The 24,142-nt window shown below is 35.6% G+C and overlaps 1 protein-coding gene across 1 annotated transcript in view; it reads left to right on the top strand.

Annotated features, from left to right (window-relative positions):
* TMCO3 (transmembrane and coiled-coil domains 3) overlaps positions 1-22,407 on the top strand; it is a 29,755-nt gene extending 7,348 nt beyond the window's left edge. Inside the window, exons 3-12 of the mRNA XM_009575547.1 lie at positions 1,466-1,657; positions 2,510-2,638; positions 4,497-4,589; positions 5,757-5,943; positions 7,054-7,171; positions 7,745-7,940; positions 13,291-13,441; positions 19,643-19,722; positions 20,232-20,381; positions 21,980-22,407. Of these exons, the coding sequence (XP_009573842.1) occupies positions 1,466-1,657; positions 2,510-2,638; positions 4,497-4,589; positions 5,757-5,943; positions 7,054-7,171; positions 7,745-7,940; positions 13,291-13,441; positions 19,643-19,722; positions 20,232-20,381; positions 21,980-22,093 (1,410 nt within the window). The 3' untranslated portion in view covers positions 22,094-22,407. The remainder of the gene's footprint in view (positions 1-1,465; positions 1,658-2,509; positions 2,639-4,496; positions 4,590-5,756; positions 5,944-7,053; positions 7,172-7,744; positions 7,941-13,290; positions 13,442-19,642; positions 19,723-20,231; positions 20,382-21,979) is intronic.
* The last annotated feature ends 1,735 nt before the right edge of the window (positions 22,408-24,142 follow it).

The following is a 24,142-nucleotide window of genomic DNA, read 5'->3' as shown; positions in this document are numbered from 1 at the left end:
TATTCAGATTAGAAACAGTTCTTCCTGTTTGCTGACTGTAGGGAAGCCTTTCTTCTTTGCTCCAATACTGTGAGAATAGTTTGCAGGTACGGGGCATGCAGCTGTTCCTGCTTTCTCCCATCAGTTGAAAACGTGAAAACATGGTTTGGTCTCTTAGACTTGGCAATGGACACCTCATTCTGGAATGCAAAATAGCCTGGTAAGTGGGGAGCTTAGGGAAGTAAAGGCAAAAGATATATAAAAAGACAGGTTTGGGGCAAAAGAGGGTGAAAAGACAACTTTCATAATGCATAAAAAGAAAATGGTCATCAGCCTCTCACTCCAACAGGCTAAAAATGCTCATGTTTGAAGCGGCTATTTTATACTTCTAAATAATTCTGCAAACTTCATAATTTGTTTCAAATTCCTTTTTTCCCCTCTGATTCTTAGTGACTTCCAATTCTTTAGAAGCCCATTATATTGCATGATGTACAAAAACAGGGGAAGAGGTCATTCCCACAATATAAGTTTTTATTTAATGATACACACACACAGAGACATGGAAGCAGTGGAAGAAAAGGATTAAAATTGCAGGTTAAATATTGAAAATGCAATATTTATCTGAACAGTTTGGGGAAATGTGCTGGGGAATCAGCAAAGAAAAATAGGAGATTTTTTAATAGATGGCTTACGTGAATGGATTTCTTCATTAAATTGGGGAGTTGCTTGGGCAAAATACGGCAATTCAGAAAAGTTGAATGTTTTGTAGTCAGTCATTGGAATGAAAACAGCCTACTCTCTTCGCTGGAGTCTAAAAGAAGTAGCAACTTCAACTGTTTCTGAATATTGGTAAAATCTACATTATTTAAAATACAGTGAATAATGAAATCATCCATCCTAGTGTCTTCCACTTTGTAATTACAGGCACTGAGGGCAGAGCTAGGTAGAAACAGTTCTTATCCTCTCTCCTTCAAATTTACAGGACAGTGACTTTTTCTTGACTTGGAATGAGTCATTATTTCAGATTTTTGTGAACTGAGTATCACTTTGTAATCTCTAATTGTTTTTGTTCAAGGGAATAAAATGTTATGTTTCAATCCAACCTTTTGTGTTCTAAATGTAATAAAGCTTTTTTAAAAAAAATATTTCAGATTAGATGCAATTGAAAATACTGAATTGGAATTTTACAGCTTTGGAACCCTGTCTCTGTTTTTTTTTTTTGTTGGACAACTTGGCTAAAGAGGTCTGGAAAACCCCTTGTTTTTAAAATGTAAAGCAAATTATAGCCTTTTCAGTTATGGACATCAAGTTTTGATAAAGAGACTGAAGGACTTCTCTAAGAAGAAACTGCAGTATTTTTAGTCAGGGTCAACAAATTCTGGAGCAACTTCAAGCACACTTAATAGTCTTTCCCTTTTTACTGTATGCCTCATTGATACCCTCCCTCCTTTGTTTTTTTTTGTTATTTGCTTTCTTTTTCTTACAGGTAAGAGGTGTAAACTTCGAAGCGGTTTTAAGGGTGGAAGAAGATGAAGCCAACTCCAAAAGAAATGCTTCAAAAAGAGAAGTAGAGGATGACTTAGGTCTTAGTATGCTTATTGATTCCCAGAACAATCAGTATATCCTTACCAAGCCCAGAGATTCAACCATTCCTCGTGCTGATCATCATTTCATAAAGGTAATAATTTTAGAGACATTCTTGTCATTTGCTTTGGTAAGATTTAGTCCCACTAGTTTGCATGCCAGTACTGCTTGGTTGGATTGAATATAGTTTCAGCATTTGTCCCTCTAAAGTTACCCTAGCATTCATGATTCCCCCGTCTACTGCTGATCCGGCAGTACTATGATCCCTGCTTGTAGTATAGTCTTCACAAGACTGATGGTGATGCTGCATGAATCTCTCTGTTTTTATTTGATTTAACTTGTTGCACCTTTGGGGCACCCTCCCTTCTCTCACACTGCACAGTGTTAAAGCAAGCTACTGCTGTGCCTGATAAGCCACTTGCATGTTGTCACTAGAGAGAATTTATTTGCTTATGTCTTGTGATGAAAAAAGGGATGCTGGAAAATACATCGACATGTTTTTTATTGTATTTGTGCTTCATGAAGAATAACTGGATTGGGATTTAGAAAAAAAAAAAACCCCACAACAAAAACCCAAAACCAAACAAAACCAAAATGGATCTGTTTCACCATTTTGTTTTAATGTAAAGTGTCATTCCTCCAACAATTCCCCAGGAAACTGTCTACTTCCTATAATGTATTTAAAATATTTAATAGATTGATCAAAAGTCCCCAAAGCTACCAATTACTTAAGGTCAGTACCTCATCTGCTTCATCTGCAAAACTGCAGTGCTTACACCTGGAACAAAGTGTTCAAGTTAGTTTACTGAAGTTGTGTTTTCTTTTCACAGGCAGCATTCTCCATTTAATTTTACAATTCTGTTTATCTTTTGAAAGATAGTCTTTAATTTCATCACAAATTTGTGTGTCCTTTACATTAACACATTTGTAAATCTTATCTATTTAGGATATTGTGACAATAGGAATGTTGTCTTTACCATGTGGCTGGCTGTGCACAACAATAGGATTGCCAACCATGTTTGGGTATATCATCTGTGGAGTACTCTTAGGACCATCAGGACTAAATAGTATCAAGGTAAGTGTGCAAGTTGCTGCTGGACTGATTTCATTTGTTGAAATCTTTAAAACTAGTTTTAAAAGAATATGATATTGCCAACCTCAAATGTATTTTTAAAAAAAAAAAAAAAAAAAAAATCCCCAAACCTGGACCTTTGCAAAATGAGGCCTTAAAATTTTATGTCTTTGAATCACTTCGTTTTCAGTTTTTTCCTCCCATATAATCATGACATAAGCAATTGTTGAAAGTGAAAGCTAAAGGTTGTGTGTTGTGAGGTTTTTTTGGTTTGTTGTTGTTTTTTTTTTCTTTTTGTCTTTAATCATAAAGCGTTACATTTGGGAGCCAAGTTATTTAAATGACATCAAATATTCAGAAACTTGCAAAAAGTCAGTGTTGGCAGCAGCAGAAGTGTTTAAAACAAATAGTTCCCCGAGTAGCATAGCTTGGCTTCCTGGAGAGTTATTTTGCATCTCTGTAGCTCTTTCATCCATCCTAGTCACCTTAGTTCTTTTCCAGTCCCCTGCCCACATTCCTGAAGTCTCTTGAACCTTTTTAGCTCCATCACGTGTACCCTGATTACTAGCTCATGTGAAACCGTGGGCTGTGGTTGGCTAGACATTGCACATGTTTTGATTAGTGGTCTGGTGTGCATTAACAGACTGTTTAGCCAGCAGGCAAAGCAGAACACATGTTAAGGTTGCATGGTAATGTCCGGTTAAGTTACACGTGTCTATTACATTGATATCCACGTAACTGCTTGGAACTTACTGTCTTTGCAACCTCTGCTCTTATGTGGACTTTTGTTGAAAATGACTGTTGGGCTCAAAAGTAAGTAGGGATGAGTAGAAATTGTAGGATTTTGTCAATCTCTTGTTGGAAGAGAAGGCTACAAATATTACACTTCCAACTTTTCATATTCTAAAATTGAGATTAAATAATAGCCTTTGTGTCATACATAGCTTTCTGGGTTGAGAAGGCCTGGAAAGCTTGACCAAATAGACTGAGAAACAAGTTTGTAAGCTTGGCATTAGAAAGAGATTCAATAACAAATTTTCAGAGACTTACACTGAAGAAGACGATGTGGTCAGAACAGGCATGAAAGAGGTTTCTTTAGAACAGTTTCTTAGTGAGCTGCCTGTTTCTTGTGGAGCTGTCATTAAACGTTATTCATCCGGAAAATGTTCATGTTGACTGGGTCTCTTGTCAGTACTCTCTCCTTTTGTCTCTTCTGTATTTCATAAAAAAAGTTGAATGTTGGAGGAACTCAGGAGGCAGGCAGATTTTAATCTGGTAAGGAAGATAGTTTCCATCTCCACTTCTCTATGATTGATGATAGACCCTGTCCTCTTCTGCTCTGGACTGTAAATACATAGAAAAGAAATGTTAGGTTTTTCTGTTGTGACAGGGAAGACAACCACTTTTCTTGCTCTTGCACCCTTCCCTCTGAAGTGGAAAGGCTGGTAGTTGTACTGGTCTGAGAGATGGATGCATGGAGACTATAGGATAGAGAGCAGAACAGCAACTACAGTTCTAGCAGAATGATTATACCAATAGACCAATAAAATAACTAGCCAGAAATAACTTCTGGAATGCAAGCCTTGGGGGTTTAATAGCATACGCATAAAACGTAACCTGTTTATTTTCAACAAGCAAGCAAGCTAGCTTACCTAGATCAATGCGCATGAGCACTATCCAACCAAATTATCTAGTAGCAGCCAGGTGATGGGAAAAATGTTTGAACCCTGAAGATGCTGAGGGAACTTCTGATGTCATGTGACCAGCAAGTGAGCTACCTATGGAAACATAATGAGAAACGATTTGCTTTTTATTATAAGTAGACTAATGTGCACTGATTTTTATTTTATTTTTTTAAAAGTCTATTGTACAGGTGGAGACGTTAGGAGAATTTGGTGTATTCTTCACTCTCTTTCTAGTTGGTCTGGAATTTTCTCCTGAAAGATTAAGAAAGGTATTTTTGTATAATACTTCTACATTACGGATTTAATTGCTAATGTTCAAGTTATCAGTGATATTTCAGATTTTTACATTCTCCCTATAATATACTGGTGTAACTTTGTACATTTTTGAAAAGACAAATATCACATTTGCTTCTTCTCTTTCACTCTTTGGAAAGAACAGAATGCATTATTTATTTGGTGTCTCCAAAAAAAAAAATTTGCTATTCCTCTTCATTTTAGTAAAACAATTTGATTACTAGAAAAATCTCACACAATTTATGGCAATCCATCTCTGCTTTATTTTAACACGCAGTAACATGCAGTTGCTGTTACGGAGTGTCCAGTGATGTTTGCGAGTCCTGTTATAAAAAAAATCAGTTTAAGTACTGCATACTGAATTGATGATACATGCTGTACTGGCTAATAAACTGATTCTGCAAGTATGTTAGCACAATCTGGAATATTATATGATGTGGCCATAAGGATTCAGCAAAAAGGTACAAGTTTCTTTTGGTCTTAATTTTAAAAAAAAAGTTATCTCATAAACCAGCTAGAATTTTAATAGTGGAAAATACTGCTGCAAAATATGTACAGACTCTATGTATATGAAGAGTTGCATTGTGTGATTTGTTCCTAAACTGATGGTTGTGAGTTCATGAGACTATAAAAGCTTTAACTGAAATGTGTTAAAATTTATGAGCATTCAGCTTAATCTGCTATTTTCAGTCCATCTAAAGTCAAAGATAAAAATCAGTAATTTAAGGGTTCCTAAACTGTAGTATGTAAATTGTTACTTCAGAATTGTGCGCTCACTAGTGTGGAGCAGGCTGCTGGTATTGATGATGGTTTTTGCCACTCCCATTTTTTTCCCCACCCTGGAATCACATCAAATAACTGGTCTTCCATTTGATGATTTTAATATATTTCAACCCATACTGGACCTTTGGCCCTTAACTTGTCTGTGAGGTCTGGGAAATTTGGCACAGAATATTATCTACTAGGCATAGTAACTTCAGAGTTTTAGGATGTATAGGATGACAGCCTGTTACTTCTGTGGCCCAGCACTGCAGCCCCAAATAATGCATCTTTCACTGCTTCTTCGTGCTGAAAAATCATTGTAACTTACCGATGAGAAAAGTGTCATCAGACTTACCATAAGAACTTGTCTTCTTCCGAAGGTATGGAAAATATCTTTGCAAGGACCCTGCTACATGACAGTTCTGATGATTGCCTTTGGTTTACTGTGGGGACACTTGCTGCAAATTAGACCAACACAAAGTGTCTTCATTTCCACTTGTTTATCTTTATCAAGCACGCCATTGGTGTCAAGATTTCTTGCAGGTAGTGTTCGAGGAGATAAAGAAGGTAAGTATGATTTTAAATATGGACTACTGTAGTATCTACAATAAAATTTGAAAGAAGTTGACTTTGTAGTATTATGAGAAAAACTAGTTAAGAAACAAAACAAAAAAACCCCACTGTTAAGTCTGGTTTACAAGTGATCATCCTTCTTTAACACCGGCCAGTGTTGTGTATATTCATGTTATGAGGTATGCCTGGAAAGAAGTTGACTTTGTAGTATTATGAGAAAAACTAGTTAAGAAACAAAACAAAAAACCCAAAAAAACCCCACTGTTAAGTCTGGTTTACAAGTGATCATCCTTCTTTAACACCGGCCAGTGTTGTGTATATTCATGTTATGAGGTATGCCTGCTATTTACGTAGCCAGTCCTCTTTGGAGAAAGACAGCGTAGCCCAACCAGTACTCTCCATGTTAAGAATTAACTTTACTGAGGGCCTGGAATCTTTGTGCTTTTTAAGAGGTTACCAAGTTAGACCATTACTACCAGTCTGTCATCAGGGCAGAAAGGCTAACTTAAATAATTCACATCCTTCTTCAGCAAACTAAGACCAGCTCAGGTAGTCTTTCATAGCTGACAGCTCTTCAAATAAGTACCTTCAAGTGCCATATCGCTAGCTTCTCAAAGAGTTCCAAATGTTTCCTTTCAAAAGTTTTGCCATCCTGCTTTCTTCTTAAACCTCCCTCATACATACTGCACTGAAGTTCTCCCCACCCCCTAGAATATTCATATTCTAATGCCTAAATTCAAAGTGTATATTTTACACATGCTGGCTCTTACATGTGTCTTGTTATTCTAAAGACTGTATGTTTTCAGTAAAGAAGTTCCAGTAAATGCATAACTAGTGCTTAATTGCTAAGCAAAGTCTATATTTTTATTGTGTAACAGAAGCTTCGTATGAATATTTTATTTATATTTTTAATATATCTTCATTTGTATATGTTTTAATTTACTTACTGGTGGAGGAAAAAAAACCCAGAATGCTTTGAATGACCTCACCCCATTGAGAACTATACTTAACCTCCATTTGATTAAGACATTTCTAGATTTCTGAGCACTGCAAGCATTCATAGATTCTGATGAACGTTTCCATGACTGCTTTGTTGGTGTACAGGGGATATTGACTACAGTAGTGTACTACTTGGCATGTTGGTGATGCAGGATGTGCAGCTTGGTTTATTTATAGCTGTCATGCCTACACTTATTCAAGCAGGAGTGAGCACATATTCCAGGTAAAAAAAAAAAAAAATTGTATGTATCTTTCCCCTACCCCCTTCCAATTAGTATGTAGATTGCAAATATGAATATGAGAGCGCTACCGTTAATGTCAGTTCCATGAAAAATACACGCTCTGTTTTGTGAGTTCCCTTTACTATTTGTACTTGTCATGTTGTATGAGGATATTCTTTCTGCTCTAGCTGCCTTAGTCCTGTCCACTACTTAAAATTTGTAGTGAAAAGTTTGTTATTGTAAAAAACAAGTGCATTTCTTCAGTTACTTTATTCCCTCAAGACATATTTTTGTCAAAGAGTGTGTGATAGTATTATTGAGCCTGATGACTTACCTTGAAGATGAACCAACAAAAATCTTTTTGAATCAACATGGAAGTAAATTCTAGGCTGTAAAAGAGATTGCTGGGCACTCAGCAGATTTAGTATTCATCTTGTTTACTAATATATCTAAATATCTTATTGCAGCTACTCAGTTTTGAACATTTGTGGAATTAAGTCTTTTCACTTAAGGGGAACTGGTTGGGAGGTGTAAGAGCACTTGAAAGAAATGTTTTGTTTGTTCTTCTCTTCCAGCATTTTCAAGGAAATACTGAGAATACTCATACTGATTGGCCAAATTCTCTTTTCTCTGGCTGCTGTTTTTCTTGTATGTCTTGTTATAAAGACTTACCTCATAGGACCATATTATCGCAAGTTGCATGCAGAAAGCAAAGGGAATAAAGAAATCCTCATTCTAGGAGTAACTGCATTCATCTTCCTTATGTTAACGGTAATCTTTTAAATTAATAAAGTATTTTGATACATGTGGTAGTTTACTGCATCAGTATCACAAAAGCCATCACACTTACTGTTATTGCATATCCATGTACCTCTGTAGTTAATTATTTGCTTCTAAAATGTTTTAAAACAAACCCCAAATGCACAGATGATTCATGCATTACAGCATATATGAGTAAGAAGACATAAAATTTTGAACGTCAATCAGCTGAACTTCTGCTGGTAACTTTTAATACATCCAGCTAAAGAATCATTATTCCAGTTTTCATTTTGGGCTACTTCATGCGTTTGAAAGTAATTTAGGATGGGTTTTGAGATACTGATAATGGCTGATTGTGACACTGGCTCACAAGTTTCTTTCCAATAGCAAATTCTCAACGTGGTTTTTATTATAAAATACTTCTCTCTTTCTGTGGGAGATAAACAGTTTGGGATGAGGTTGAGAAAGTAGAGAAATGCCTTAAGGTTCGTAGGTTTTGATATCCCTTTTCTGTTTGGTTCATTTTTGTCTGAGTCTTCCTTCTGTTTGTTTCTATCTCACGTTTCAGCCCTCTGAAAAACTGTTCTGCTGGAGAACAGAATGTGACAGTCGCTGATAATGTTGTCAGTTTGAAACTCCATTATCCTGGATGTGCAGATTGTTATGTCCTCTGAGAATTTCTGAGAAAAGTTATCCCAAAAAGTTCCTGTGCATGCACCTTTTTTTCTAGGAGTATTTGCTTAATTATTACAGGTCCAACAGAGAAAGCTGACCTCCTTCAGGAAGAAGGTCAAGAAAGAAGTTAGTGAGAGCATAGCTTTTCATTTTGTTGATTTCTGTTGTATAGGTTAAAAATGCCATCTCTCTTTTTTTTTGAATGCCATCTAATAAGAGAACGAACAAAACTAGTTTCTCCTTTTTACTTTCTAACAAGCAGACATAACATTTGTAGAACAACTTCAATAAAAAACAACCACCACCAAACCACAAAAGTTGCATGAAATATTATGGTATCTAGAAGCAGTCTTACGTTCATTAAAAATATGGCCTACATAGATTGATCTGACTGAAGTTGGTGTATTGTGCCCAAATCACGTATCAAATGTACAAGGAGTTTGTCTACATGACTTTACATAATATATGTGTGTATACAAACCTGAGGGAGAATATGTTTGTGTGTTGGATTCATACCGCAAAACAGAATGCTTCTTCAGTATGGAAAGCACTGCTGAACGAGCAAGTATTTTGTGTACGTTAAGCGAAAGCAATTTTCCTTTTAAAGTTGATAAATAATGAATCAAAGGGAATAGTACAAAGAATACCGCATGTAACCTCAGTAAACCAGTTGAGATGCTTGATATTCACTGACACCGATAAATTCATTATAGTAATACTACAAGTTGTAGTTTGAGCACAAAGACTTAAGAAAAAACCAAACCAAAAAAGTATTTGGTTGTCCAGTTGAACACAGTTCAACAAACAAATCTTCTGGAAAACAAATCTTAATTTAGATAGATACCCTACTATGTCAGGAATAAAAACATAGGATGGGGGATGGCAATCTAATTTGAAATAATGTTGCATGTATTTGGAAAGGATAAATTAAGGTTTTTGGGTGCCAGGTAGGAAAACCGTTAAGCTGTTGTGGTTCCTGCAAAGATCTTTCTCCTTTGAAAACCAAGCGTAAATATTGATGGAGTTTGTATAACTATCTGCAAACACAGAATTTTCCATACTGGTGTAATTCTAAAAAAGCTTTTGAAGAGGGAGGAATAAGAGAGTGCATGTTTTAGTGGCCTTAACCACAGGTGACTCTGTGACTCCATTTAGAAAACTTGAGAGACCTTTTTAAACAAAATATTTTAACTCTGCATCTAGCATGTGAGTTATTCTGCAGGCCTCATCCTTTCCAATACATGACAAAGGGGGTAGGAATGATACTGTATGCCTGCTTCATGCATACAGTTAACATGCATATAGTTACCTGTTACATACTTCAGTGTTGACTGGATTTCTGGGGTCCACCTAAGTTTATCTTGTAGTGGGGTTCATCTGTAACACTAGCACATGTAATGCACATTATATAAAAATTTATTTTACTTGTTTCCTGTGTTTGAATATCTCAGATGACTAATAAAACAAGAACTGCTTTTTCTCTACCAATAAGGGCAAATTCTAATGAGAAAACAAGAGGGAGGATAGGACAGAAGTAAGTAAGCAATTTTGATGTAAGAGATTATCCTGTCAGGTAAGGAACTTTCTGTATGGAAGTGACTTCTGAGCATTTCTGAACTGCTCGGCTCACTTGGATAACATTGCAACTCATTAAATCTGAAACAGGATCTTAAATACATCTCTTCTTGATAAACTAACTTAGAGTAAAAGAGATGCAACAAATCTTGACTATGAGATATTTTACCAAGATTTGGAGCTTAAGATACCTCTTTCTGCTCCCAGATATTATCAGAAGTAACTGAAACTCCCCCTCCCTTTTTCCCCTCAACTAGTTAGGCAGATTGGGGGTGAGGGGATTGTATCAAGTGCCAGTCCTATAAAAGTCTAGCTGATTTTGAGGCACAATTGTGCATCTTTCAATCCTGTACCTTGTCATCAGTAACAGAGGTTCAGGAGATCATTATTACACTTTCAGCAACTCCTTTTCAAGCTTTGAGTTATGCAGATACTGCTTTTTTTTTTTTTTGGTGGTTGTTATCGGGAAACTGTTCTTCTGAATTGCAACATAAAGAGCAAATCTAGCTTATGGTTTCAAATATGACCATTTAGGATTGATGGCCAGACTGGTACTTTTAGGTCGAGATACATACCACAGTGAGCTGAAGAACATCTTATAAGTCAGCCAGTGTGTTCACTGGTGTGGTGTTGCTTTTTCATGTTATGTATGTACAGAAACATTACAAGGAAAATTGTCTTAAACACTGTTCTGATAATGAATTGCTGTATTCGATATCTGCAGGACAACAGTAGTCAGTTTTGTTATGTTTTAAAACTTAGCTGCTGAATGTTATTAAGGAATTCGAAAAAAAAATTAAACCTTACCTGACAAGAAGGATAGCAGTTACATTTACATGTTTATAGGACTGTGCATACACATGGAGGGGGGGGAGTGGCTTCCAGTTTGACTGCATTATGGTTGACCTGGGATGATGGCAGCAAATGGAGGGAAATTGCCAGCTTGCTTTATATACCAAAAAGATGAAAAGAAAATATAGCTATGTTATTGCAGTACTTTATATATGAAAACATACATACTTTTTCCTGCAGTGTATTCAGAATGTCATTCCTTGTTTGCCTGGAGTACTCTTCAATGGCTCATAATGATTATGATTATGAACTCTTTCAATTAAAACGAGAAGATCGAGGAAGAACTGTAATCTCAAATATTCTAGTTAATTACTTAAAATACAGTTGAGATGCAGTTTTTACAAGGCTCACTAAAAATTGTTTCCATTTCATTAAGGCTTTACTTCCTTAAAATGCAAGCTTAGAATTCACCTCTTTACTCTTGGGCAGATTTAAATTATTAAAGCCTGAAATTCTAATACATTTATTTCCATCAGGGATTTCTTTAATTTTACTGGCTTACCATATTCATTAAACTTCTATGATGATTAAAGAGTAGCAATAAGATACACATTATTAGAGAATATAGGCAAAACAACTGCTGAACAAATGGTTGAAATTCAGCTGGAACATGTTGTAGCAGTAATGTTTATTTCTTTATTTATTGCTATGGTAGAACATTTGAACATAAAAATCCAATATTCTAGTGAAAGCAAAGCAATCCTTTCTGAATTAGAGTAAAATGGGACCTTTGAAAACAACTGAAAACTAAATTGTACTGGGAAAAACATGTAAATTGACAAAACTTTTCATTTAATTTTGACTGAAAAAGTTTTCTGTAATGTAGGAGTTGAGAAAAGGACAGCGCAGAGCCCAGTAATTTTTAAATTACTAATGTATGATTGAGAAGGACTTAAATGTGTCCTGTTCATAACTGTTTCCTTTATCTTACTCATCTTTCGGTGATTTTAAAGCCTTTTGTATATATTTTCTTCTTCCCTCTTACAATTTCAAATTGTGGTGAAAAGCACTGAAATTCCCTTTGTTTTAAAACGAGAGTAATGTTATAATGTTGTTTTATTGGTTTTGCCTGATCAGCAACTATTTGCATTAGTTGACAGAACCAATTCGTTTTCTTAAATGTCTTGCAATAAATTACAGACTGTTAGCACAAATGGAGTTTTGTGATGAGCATTCAGACACTAATACTTCAATGCACAAAAGTCGGGGGGTTATTTTTAGGTGGCATTTTATGCATAGCTTGGAGACTTGTTTATTGTGTCTTTTGCTCTCCTCCATTAATTTCAAGTCACTTGAGTTTTAGCTTCATACCTTACAGTGTAACACTGTTCAAGATATGATGAATGTTGTCCATAAATGTACTATGGTGTATTGTTGCTTAATCTAAATTAGTATGGAAATAAGTCTTCAGTTTTAAATGTTCTATTAATATTAATAGCATTGCCCTTTCTCAGTAAGATGACTGTCTGCAGCAGCATGGTTTTGAAGTAATTATTTTAAGACATGCTTTATACCGACTAAAAGTGCTGCTTGCTTTTTTTAATGTTCTGAGCATTGCCTTAAGCAGTTTTTGTTTTTAGTTCAGTCTCTTTACATGTGTTTCATCTCTTCCTTTTAGTACCATATTCAAATAATAAAAAAGAATGAAGAGCAGTCTGAATTCTTTCTAAACCGATATCGTGCTTCATTTCAGCAGTTTACTTCACCAGCTTAAATGCATCCCTATCCAGTAAAGCACACAGGCATATTTAAGTCCAATTTACAATAATAAAATGTAATTTATGCCTGGGACTTCTGCTACATTGAGACTATTCTCCTGAATTATAGGCTTTGATTTTTATTTTTTCCCCTTGTTTGACAGCTGGAAAATACGCTGTTCTTACTGCTTTATTTCACAGCCTCAATGTATTACGCAATCCTGACTCCAAAGCTGTTATGGTCTGTCTTGTTTTTGTGAAATCAGATGCTATCCTTAACAGTGACACAAAGCATTACAATGTAGATTAAGAAATTTATTTTTGTTTTTGTGGGGAAGGAGATAACATGGAGGGAAAACTGGTTTTGTGAGTCTTTTGTATAAATACAATACTGCAGAACACTGAAATACGCTGAATTCTATTTGTTGTTGAACTTGCATAAAGACATAGTAATTTCCTACATTCAGTATAATGTACAGTTTTATAATTTCACTGTGAAGTGGTACATAAAATCACTCAGGGTTAAAGGAAACAGCAATAGATTTTCTGTTATTCCTTGACAGATCACAGAGCTGTTGGATGTTTCAATGGAGCTGGGATGCTTCTTAGCCGGAGCTCTGATCTCTTCTCAGGGTCACATGGTTACTGAGGAGATTATGTCCTGTATTGAACCAATACGTGACTTTCTTGCCATCATTTTCTTTGCATCTATAGGTAACTTCTAAGAAAACTTACTTAAAAAATAGTGTTAACCTAAGAATGTGGGGGAGGAGAAAAAAATGGTGTCTACAAATTGGGGGGAGGAGATAAGTGTGGGGGTTTTTTTGTTTTTGGTGTGTTTTTTTTTTAAATTTTGTTAAGATACTAAAATGTTAACTGACCATAATATTGGTTTGACTTTGCTAATATTTTTAAATGTAACATTCATTTTCATAAGCAATTTCCATGTTGTACTCTCAATTCTTGTTTTAATGTCAGTTTTTCATTGTTAATTCTGAATTTGTCTGGGCTATTTAAAACATGTACCTAAAAATTTTAAGGTAAAAAGATGTTTTTGGTTTGGGTTTTTTTGCCCTTTTTTTTTTTTTTTTTAAATGTTCTTCTCTCTTCACAGTGTATATATTTGTACTTTATACTAAAATTGTATGACTATTTTGAGTCAGTTGGTAGAGTAGATTTAAGGTCCTTATGGCTTGATTTTCTCTAGAAGCAGAATATGATAACAGAAATAGATCTTTTTTTTATAGCATCTTGTTTCTTTAGTTAGGAAAATGTGATGTGTGTTCTCAACACAGGGAAAAAATAATTGAACCAGATGTATTTCAGAGATTACCTGAATGCCAACTTAAATGCAGCATTGATGCACAAGACCAGGAGAGTAACTCATCATGCTTGTTATCCAGAACAAGTTAACTCTGAGAATATTTACAGTCAATCGGTAGCTTCATTTTGAACTGCTACATTCTCTAGCTGTCCTTGCATGCCCCAACACGCTTTCTCTAAAGGAAACGGAAACACGTTACTGAAGTGCTTAGGTACAGTGAATGAGGAGAGAGGCCCTGTGAAAGCACTTGCCTCTCCCTGTGGATTGTATAGGAGATGCACGTCCTATTTTGGGGGCACTGCAAGGTCTAAAATAGAGGGCTTTTAGAATAGAATGTGGGCTTTTGCACAAATCCAACCTCCTTCAGCCCATGCTTACTCAGAAATTCTTCGGGTTTGTTTTTTTTTTTTCAAGACCACCCTTGGTTTTTCTTCTGTTTTTATTAAGTTTTCTATTGTTCATTTATCTCCATATATTTATTCAGACAATAGTGAAGTCTCATCAGCATAATTTTAATGCTTTTCCCCATATACCTGTTTGATACCCATTGTTTCATAACAGAAACTAAAGCTGTTTCTGGTGGTTGCCAAAATAAAAAGGAAATAGTTATACTTGCCAATCTTGATTTTTGTTTTACACAGCCCATGATAATAACTTGTGCTGATCAGTCAGATTGCTTAGTAATAGGTATGTTTATTTTAATAACTTACTTTTTAATAAAGGGAGGAAAGTGGTGAGCTGTGGTAAAACTCTTGGGCCCTTATAACTGACAAGGTTGGATGAGTAATTGCTAAACACTCACAGGTAAGTTGTTTATGTGTTTCAGTAAAGATGGTGATGGAGCAGATAGTATTATCAGGGATAGAAAGCATGACAAGTAATTATAAGCCCAAAGTTAATTTTACAAGGGACTGAACAAAAATACAGTCCTATGCTCTTGTGACTGCATAAATTAAGACTAGAGATAAGACTTTGGTAAAGTACAAGAAAATAGCAAGACCTCAGTTCGCATGCTGGCAGCACTCCATATAGTCTACGTTACACTGTAAGGAAATTATTTTAGTAGTTCTGTAACAGAATTTTTAAAAAATTAACTGTTGTTATCATTATAATTGCAAGAAGGGAAAGAAGAGGAAAATTGCTGGACAAGTTTGTGTGGTTTACAGAAAATGGGTGTTATTCCTGCCTCAGAAGAAAGTTAGCTAAAAACCAGTAAAATGAGCTATGTTATAGGCCTCTGACAAAATGTGACAATGCTTGCTTGTAAAAAAAAAACCAAAACAAACCCCCAACAAAACCTTCAAAAAACCCTCAAACCCTACAAAAACAAACAAACAAAAAATCCCTCCCCCCCCAAATAAACATTATCCCACCCTTCCCCCCTTAATTCCAATTACTTTCAAATTTTGTGGTTAACAGGAAGTTCCGTGGGGTGGCAAGGAGGTTTTAAAAAGGAGTGATGTGATGTTGCAAAGAAAACCTGAGTAGGATAAAAAGTACTCCTTAAACTTTTTAAAAATAAATCTAGTAAGAAAAGACTTCTTGCTTGCTTTCTACTTATATATGTACACATGCAAATGATACGTATCTATAAATATATAGAGGTTTACTATGTGAAATTATGTAAAGACTATAGGGATTCTGCCCCCCTGCCTAAAGAGAAGGCTTGTTGCTATGTGCAGCAAACACCCTATTATAGAGAGCAGAAACACCTGAGATCCTGAGGTGGCATGGTACACCACTGCAGTAATATAATTTCTGTTCCTTTTAGAATAAAGGAATAAATAGAAAAAATTGACTTAATTGGATTGACTTAATTGACTGTAAATACGTCATTTGGAAAAGTTAGTTCCTATTTTGCTTGTCTTAAATGCCTGCTTTTCTGTTCTCACTACAGAAATCCTTCTGGTGCCTAAAAGCTGAGCTGAATAGTACTTGTTCGTGTAATATCTATCACAGTGGTCCTGCCCTTAGCTTGACCTTTGTAATGCTACTGCTTTCAAATTCGCACATGGGTGCATTTGTGGGAATAATACACCTTTGCAGTTAGGCATTAACAGCTGCACTTATTCTCCATCTGTTATTCTTAGTTATTCTCCATCTGTACATTCATTTAGGCCTGTGTGTGTTCTTCAAGGTTTCTGGCTCTATTTATGTTATCTGCAGAGGTTAGAAAGTTCCTGTTAGTCTCTGTCCTCACTAATACTTTTGAGTGAACATCTGGACCAATCCCTTAGAGCCACATTTTGAGAACTAACTTTCTCATTTCTGTTTTGGTACCTAGTACTCATATCCTTCCCTTTCCACCTCTGCATCATTTTATTTTGTTTTGATTGCTTTTTAGAAAGATGGAAGGCATCTTTGCATAGACACTTTTTTTTTTTTTAAAAAAGGCTCCAATATCCCATTTTTTGTCGGTCTACAAGGCGTATGGAGTTGTGGTGTGTACTCTGTACAGATGTACTTTTTTTTTTTTTAAAAAAGGCTCCAATATCCCATTTTTTGTCGGTCTACAAGGAGTTGTTGTGTGTACTCAGTGTGCTGTACAGATGTACTCATTTGCCAGGCTCCATGTTTCCCTTCTGGGTAAATCTTGTGGTCAGCATTGAACCTTGAATGCAAGGTGCTGAAAACCCTTTAACAGTGCGGTCTTTTTCTTCAGAAGATGGGTGATGCTGACACTGTCAGTACTACCACTGTCCAGAACAAACACACACACAATGTTTCTCTGATGAGCCTTTTAACATTTCTGTTGAATTTGAGAGAAATCAAAGGAAGATCCCAACTGGAATTCATTAGGTGACGTACATACATCGCCTTCTCCTCATCCATCCAGCTCTACTGCTTTGTTGTCCTGCATGGAACACAATGAAACTTGGAGGTTTCAAGCTCTCAGAACTGACATTAGAATCAAGAGGACTTTTCCCTTTGCAGAACGATGGAGCGGAATGTTGGTTTTGCCCTCTGCTACTTAATAATCTAGCCAGGGCTGTAGCACTTACTGCATTTGCTAGCTATGATCTTAGGTTCATTAAGACTCGTAATAGATACAGCATCCCAGTGCATCGCTAACGTGATTTTTCTGAGTGATGTCCTGTCTTGAGGATGTGTCAGAATTAATTCTGCGGGTTCCAATTTGACCAACAGAGTTCTGGTTTCTGTAATCTTGTTTGCCATCAAGGATCTCCAAGATTCCTTTTCTTGATGCTGGATCTTCCAGGATGTGGTCATGACGTTTGGATCTTCACGTGCTGTTTAGCGGCCATCCAGCAGATTGGTGGAATCTGTCTAATCAGGGGGTAGAGGGAGTTTACTTGTTAAGGAAAAAAGTACTTAGAAAAAGAATGTGCAAAATCTTGCTTGTATGCGTCCACAGAAGAACACATACCAACTTATACATGTGAACTGTGCTTTTTGGTTTGACATTGATGCAAGGTCACCTTCACCCCAAGGCCTTCATTCCAATTATTTCAGAACACTGCTTAGAATTGAAGTCCAGTGGCTTATGCTCAGCTCTGTGAAAATGTACCTAAGTGATATCCTAGCTATTGGTGATGGGCCAACATGCCACATGCTACCTGATGATGGTGCTGAAGTTCTTGAATTATTTGATTGAAGCATTTCTTCCATTTTAGAGAACAAATCCATAGTGACTCTTGAGCTTAGTCACAAAGTCTGATTAAAACCATCAAAATAAATGCCCATATTCATGTACCTTCTGTCTATGAAGTTAATCTTTCTGATGACCTTCGTGTTGCTTCACCTTGCAGATGCTTACCTCCACGGAATTGGTATAGAAATCTGCGGTAGTTTGTGCCTCAGCTCTTTGGAATACGGTAATAATCTCCACGTCGGGCAGCAGTTCAGATGGACTTCAGACTGCCTGTCTGCTCCAGAACTTAAGAGGTAGCTCCACCAGTGATGAGAGCACTAGGCTGTATTTGTAGCCTCCCTCTGAAATCTTCAATTCCAGATGTTGGCCTTCTTATCAAACATGACATTGTTACAGGCTGTATTTCTCTAGTTGCTTTTCATGTATGTTTCTGAGACTGGCCTAAAGGTGAATGAGCAACGTGCACATGATATGCAGTACAAAAAAAAAACCAGAGAAGCTACTTGCCCCTCCACGTGCATGTGTGCACACATTTGGACTTCTTTTTTTGATGTGGTGTTCGTCTCTCTTATTCTGCCATCTCTCCCTTTATTCTGATAGTCTTCTGCATTTGTGCTTCAGTAGTTGGAAGGAAATCAAGAAATAAAACAGGGTGTGTACATGCTGACTGGGTAGTACTTGTATAAAAATCTCTGATCTACTTGAAGTACATTTCCATCCACGATGGAATGTGCGTATGGACAAAACATTGTGAAGTTACTGTACGTAACTTCTCTTGCGCACTCAGGAAGATGACTCAGTTCTCTAAAGTCGTCCTGGCCCTGCAGCGCTATGGGGCAAGGAAAATTAGTGAAAACTTGTCTTGCGTTAAAATAAGAAGTTACAGCATCGATTTACATGCCTCATGCTTTAGAAAGCTAAACTCTTGTTCTTCTCCAGAAGTAATTGGGTTGGAGAACTGCCAACTATTATGGATTTATCAGGAACACCACCACTATTTTTGGTTCCTCTTTTAGGAGCTTTTATGAAAAAGGAATGAGCTTCCAAAGATACAGTTATGTTTGCCTGCACAAGTTCCTCATACCCTAGGAGGAAAAAATGGACTTAGCTGTGAGTAAGATTCTTCCTCAGTGACTCCAGGACTTCTCCAACAAATACTTCTTTTTCTTATGTTTAATATTAGCAGGATTTAGTTTTAAATTTCTGTGCTCTTTATGGTTCTTGTTATCTTGCTTTATATAATTACAAAATTAAAATAACAAAAAAATTGCAAAAAAGGAAGGGGGAAAAAAAAAAAAAGACAGACACCCCACCCCCAAAAAAACTCCCAACCAACCAACATCATAGCAATGAGGCTTTATGTAATTCCTTAATTGTTAGACCATACTTACGGGTTTATGACTTTACCTGATTCCAGTCTAAGTAACTTTTCCAGTTCAGGTGACTTTCAGTGTTTGCGAGGGTCATGGGATCAAAACAGTTACATTTTCTGTTGTAGCTATAGTCTATGCAAATACTGAATATCCTGTTCCTCCCACAGTGATAGTCCATTACCATGTCATACAAAAATGTTCAATGGCTAGCAAAGTGTATGTTACAATCACTGTGCAGAACAATGGAATTGTTTTCCTGCAGTATTTTTATAGCTTTCGTTAGAGGTGTGTTTCAGTTCAGATTCTGGATTGCTGACTGGTGTGGAAGAGAGAAAACTTTATAAATGAAAGTGCTCATGCATTGGTCATATACAATTTAACTCAACTGGGGACATTGTTTGTGCTAAAACCCTCTAAAGGAAAAATGGTTGGATAATGCAGGAAGTGCTTTAGTGATCAAGTAGGTAGTGTTGGTGGGTATGTTAGGGCTTTTTCTTTGTTTGTTTTTGAGAATACAGTCTTGCAATTAAATCTATTATTAACTCAGAAAATTATTGTAGTAAGATAGGCCTTAAACTTTGAAATATTGTTTTCTTTCCTCCTAGGACTTCATGTTTTCCCCACATTTGTAATATATGAACTCACAGTCTTACTATTCCTTACATTGTCTGTGGTCATAATGAAGGTATTTTCTTTTTCTCTTTTTTATCTTTTAATAGTCTAAATAATCTTTGTGATGCATGCCCTAATGAAAATTCTGTGCAAGAACTGAACATCTGATATAACAGGGAATAATACATCTTTACTGTGAATCTGTATTTGGAGGAATCTTTCTGATTAGAATACAGTTTGAGACAACATTTTTAGGATATTAAAAAAAAAAAAAAGGATTGTATTTAATATTAAAAGTAAGTTAGACATGGAGGAACATCTTTATCTAGCTTGGGATTTGTGACAAAGTTATCAACAAGATACTACTTTTTACTATGCAATGTACATTTGTCTCTTGACATTAATACAGAAGACACATTTACAAGTCCACTAGTTTATGTCCAGAATTACTGTATTTGATGTTATGTATCTTACAAAGATTGTACTATCTTACTTATTGCACTTCTTTTATTTAAAAAAACAAACAAACAAAAAACCAAACAAAACCAAAACTCACAACAACCCAAAAAAATGTTTTTAAAGTTTGTCTTGGCAGTGCTTGTCCTTTCTCTGATTCTTCCAAAGACCAGCCAGTATATCAAGTGGATTGTCTCAGCAGGACTGGCACAAGTCAGTGAATTCTCTTTTGTTCTGGGAAGTAGAGCACGCAGAGCAGGGATCATATCTCGGGAGGTGAGCTGTTCTATAGTTACTAACTTTGGTTTTTGCACCTCAGTAACTTACTGGGATTTTGTATTACAGTGTATTTGAAATACCAATACGCTCTAATTTTGTGGCATCTCTCAGCTGTTAACGAGTAGAATCAACCCATACAAATGGAGACATGTATGTCCCTGACAGGATTCTTAGTTCCGTTTTTAACTTGTTTCATATTGTATTTTAAATAGGAGGTTTTACTTTTAAATAGCTTAGTTATAAATGCTTTACTTTAATTGCTGTCACTTAACTTCTTTATTAACTGAGCAGTGAGTGGTAGATAGCACCCAAGTCACTAAGACTGAGAAGCCTTTGCTTTTAAAATCTTGATATAGCTATAGAAAGAGGTAACTGAGAGTATAGGATTTGAAGAAGGAAATATCAGTAAATAAGAACTAGAGAGCAGATACGGTGAAGTGGAAATTGCCTTAACATTTAAACAAGCAAACAAACTTGTAATCTTTACCTGCAAAGCTTGTTCATTTTAAATCCTCTGCAGAAGAAACAACCAGTTTTTTCAGTAGTCATGAGAAAAATCCCCTAGGAAAGAAACCTTAAACTTAGTTTTATCTTGAAGCTGTGAGAACGTTATTTTTTTCAAGATGAAGTCTGCTTCGTGAAATTAAGTAAATTATGGCTATAGAGATACAACAGCTGACCTCACTTTCTAGTGCTAGCTGCTTTCTCCTCTGTATCTTTGCTCACAAAAATACTCACTGGCGCTCCAAGCTTTTCATTGTGTGAGCAAGTGGGCTGTATAATGCTGAATCCAATTCCAAATAAAGCACGTGTTAAAAACCTACACAATGCTGTTCACTTGTATAGGTAAAGGTGATTCATTTTCATGTTCACTCCTGCATATAATTAGGAGTTATAAATATTGTATGTTTGTATAGAGTTTCAAGATACCCATACATGATCACAGAACCAGTTTAGGGGCCCACCCACTGTGCTTGGAGGCCTTCAAGCTTTCATTTTTTTCTGTGGCAGCTCTCACGTGATTATCTACTTTATAGGTTTATATACCTCTGAAATTTCCAAAAGCCATTCTTCTGTTTGAGACCTCAAAACTACTTCCTGCTGCTGTTTTTTATAAGACTTATTCAGACTATGTAGTTAAGATCTTTTTTCAGAAGATGTGCAGTATGACTTAAAGGGATTTTTGTTTGCTTTTTTTAGTATATACAATAGTAGTGAAATTTGCCATTATATCATTAAACCCGAATAGTTTTGGGTGGTTTTGTTTTTTTAAATAAAGTGGTATTTGGCCTTTGACCTTTTAGCAAACATTGAGCTTTCAAAATTGACCTCTTAACTATATGTGTAAATAACTGTTTTTCTATAAGCTCATAATGTTGTTTTTGTAATTGTATCTTCAAACCAGGTAAATAGATAATTAGATGATTTGAGCGTGCACTTCTCTGCTTTTGTAGTAAGATGCATAGCTGGATAGGAAGACAGGTGAACTCTCCTGAAAATACTGTCCAGAAGAGTCTGATCTCCTCAAACTTCCAGTCACTTCTTAGTTTACTATGTAACTAATAGAAGTAACGGCTTTTATTTGCAATTTTCAGGTCTATCTTCTTATTCTGAGTGTGACTACTCTAAGCCTTTTACTTGCCCCTGCCCTGTGGAGAGCTGCGATTATGAAATGTGTTCCGAGACCTGAAAGACGCTCAAGTACTTGATTAAGATTTGGACATACACAAGAATACATCTTCTTGCAAGGAACATCTTCATTGCTCGTTGTATTTCTATGCACTGAGAAAACAAGGTTTTGAGTAGTCAGTCCTCTTAATGTGCACTTGGTTATAAGCCTTATACTGACCTTAAAACAAAACAAAACTCAACATTAAAAAAAAATTATATAATTTGAATTGCACACTTTTTACAAAATTTACTTTCTCTCTGGCAGATAAGAATCTGCCAGAATATTTGTTCCTGATCCACTCAATTATTCAGGGCATAATTTTTTTTTTTTAAATATAGCATCATGCAAACTGTTGATTATTTTTTGCCTGAATGTGCCTTTTAATTTTCATCCTATTTTGTTACTGCTGGTTCATCACCACATTTTGTTTAAAAAGAAAAAAAAAAAAAATATTATGGTGCCTATGGTATCTTCCTTCACTAAATGACTTGAGTCATTTTCACATTTAGGAGTTTAATATACTAGTATAAAATTAATCACAAAACACATTTCTAACAGTGAGTAAAAGTGTAGTCCTCTACACGAAGAAAAGGTTTAACTGTTTAGCATCAAACTGTTTTAAGCAGTCAAATACATGTTCCAAATGATGCAGCCAATATTGTATGATATTTTATTCCAAATTGCAACATATAATGTATTTTCTTATAGTGGTAACTTTTGTTTGTGTTAGTTCTTGTATTTATTTACATATTTGACTAAAAGTTGATGGTAAGAAAGGGCATAACTTAAGTTATATTTGAAGACTGACAGTTGTCACCATTCTTGTTGCTAACTGCCGTTACAGTAATTGTTTACAGTTTTTTTTCTTTGTTTTAAATCAAAAATAAATTTAGTAAAACTGGGAAGTCTAATTTCAAGCAGATGTGAAAAACATCAGTTCTGTAACTTTGGAGGTTGGATATTATTTGACACTACGCTAGATTTGAAATGATTTTAAGTTAATTAATTTGCACAAAACTAGAAATGGCAGATTGGATGTGTATTTGGAACTCCACGACTTTATACGTTGCATTTACATTGAATAAATTGTTAGTCTCTTTAAAATATCATGATATTTTTAAAAACAGTGTCTTGAATGTGATTTTAGATGTGTTTTGTTCTTCAAAACGTTATATGTAGTGGGCTAAGCTTGTAAAAGCCTATTCTTTTAAGTGTCATAGAGAAAGCATACTCACAGACTGTAGTCTACTCTGACAAACAATTCAAAAATCATCTTGAGGTTTATCTGCTAAAAACAATACTATTAAAGATATATTAACACTTTAGGTCAGTATTATACTGTCATCTGAAATAACTTTGATACCACAAAATGGTTAGAAAAATGTATGTTACGTAGGTTTAAATTGTCAATTAAAATGAAAGCTATCCTCCAAGTAGCAAAACAAAGCTTTGGATGGATTTGTGTGCTTTATATCTCTTTCCTCTACCACAGTAGCCTCAGTTTCCTCTGTGTTTTCTGACATCTGCTGGGCTTTTCAGAATGCAGCTTGGACTAGTCTGGAATGTGTACGTACTGTTAGGACAGGGTAGGGTTCATTATATTTGAGCTCTTGCTCACTGGATTCGGGGCTTTCTCTCCAGGTGCTGATGCTTCATAAAGGTTGCAGGAATGTATGGCAATTACACCTCTCCTTGAATGGTTTCAAAAGTTATTGACGAACAATAACGAATGCAGAGGAAAAAGCTGCCCTATAAATAAAAGACTTTTTTTTTTTTTAATGAAATGAATCTGTAACAGAGAAGAAATTTGAAACTGATCTGTTGGTGTATTTCAATATTTTGTGTTGAAAATACAGAAGTAATTCAAAAGTTTCATGGTACCGTTTAACAATCTACTACCTCAGACTTTTTACTCTTTTTCAGGTGTCTCACTAAAATAATTTGTTTCTTAAATGTACTGGGGAGAGAAATCTTACTCTGTCCACTGACCTAGCTCATAGTTTCTGCTTGAAATACAAGCTTCTCTCCTGAATGCCTCATTTTGGTTTTGAAAGATGCTTATTTCACATGTAGCTTACCACCTATG

The sequence above is a fragment of the Fulmarus glacialis genome, unplaced genomic scaffold (genome assembly GCF_000690835.1).
Source record: "Fulmarus glacialis isolate BGI_N327 unplaced genomic scaffold, ASM69083v1 scaffold2374, whole genome shotgun sequence".
In the NCBI taxonomy this organism is placed as follows: Eukaryota; Metazoa; Chordata; class Aves; order Procellariiformes; family Procellariidae; genus Fulmarus; species Fulmarus glacialis.
Note: the sequence above shows the minus strand (reverse complement) of the source record. Positions and strands in the feature narration are given on the sequence as shown.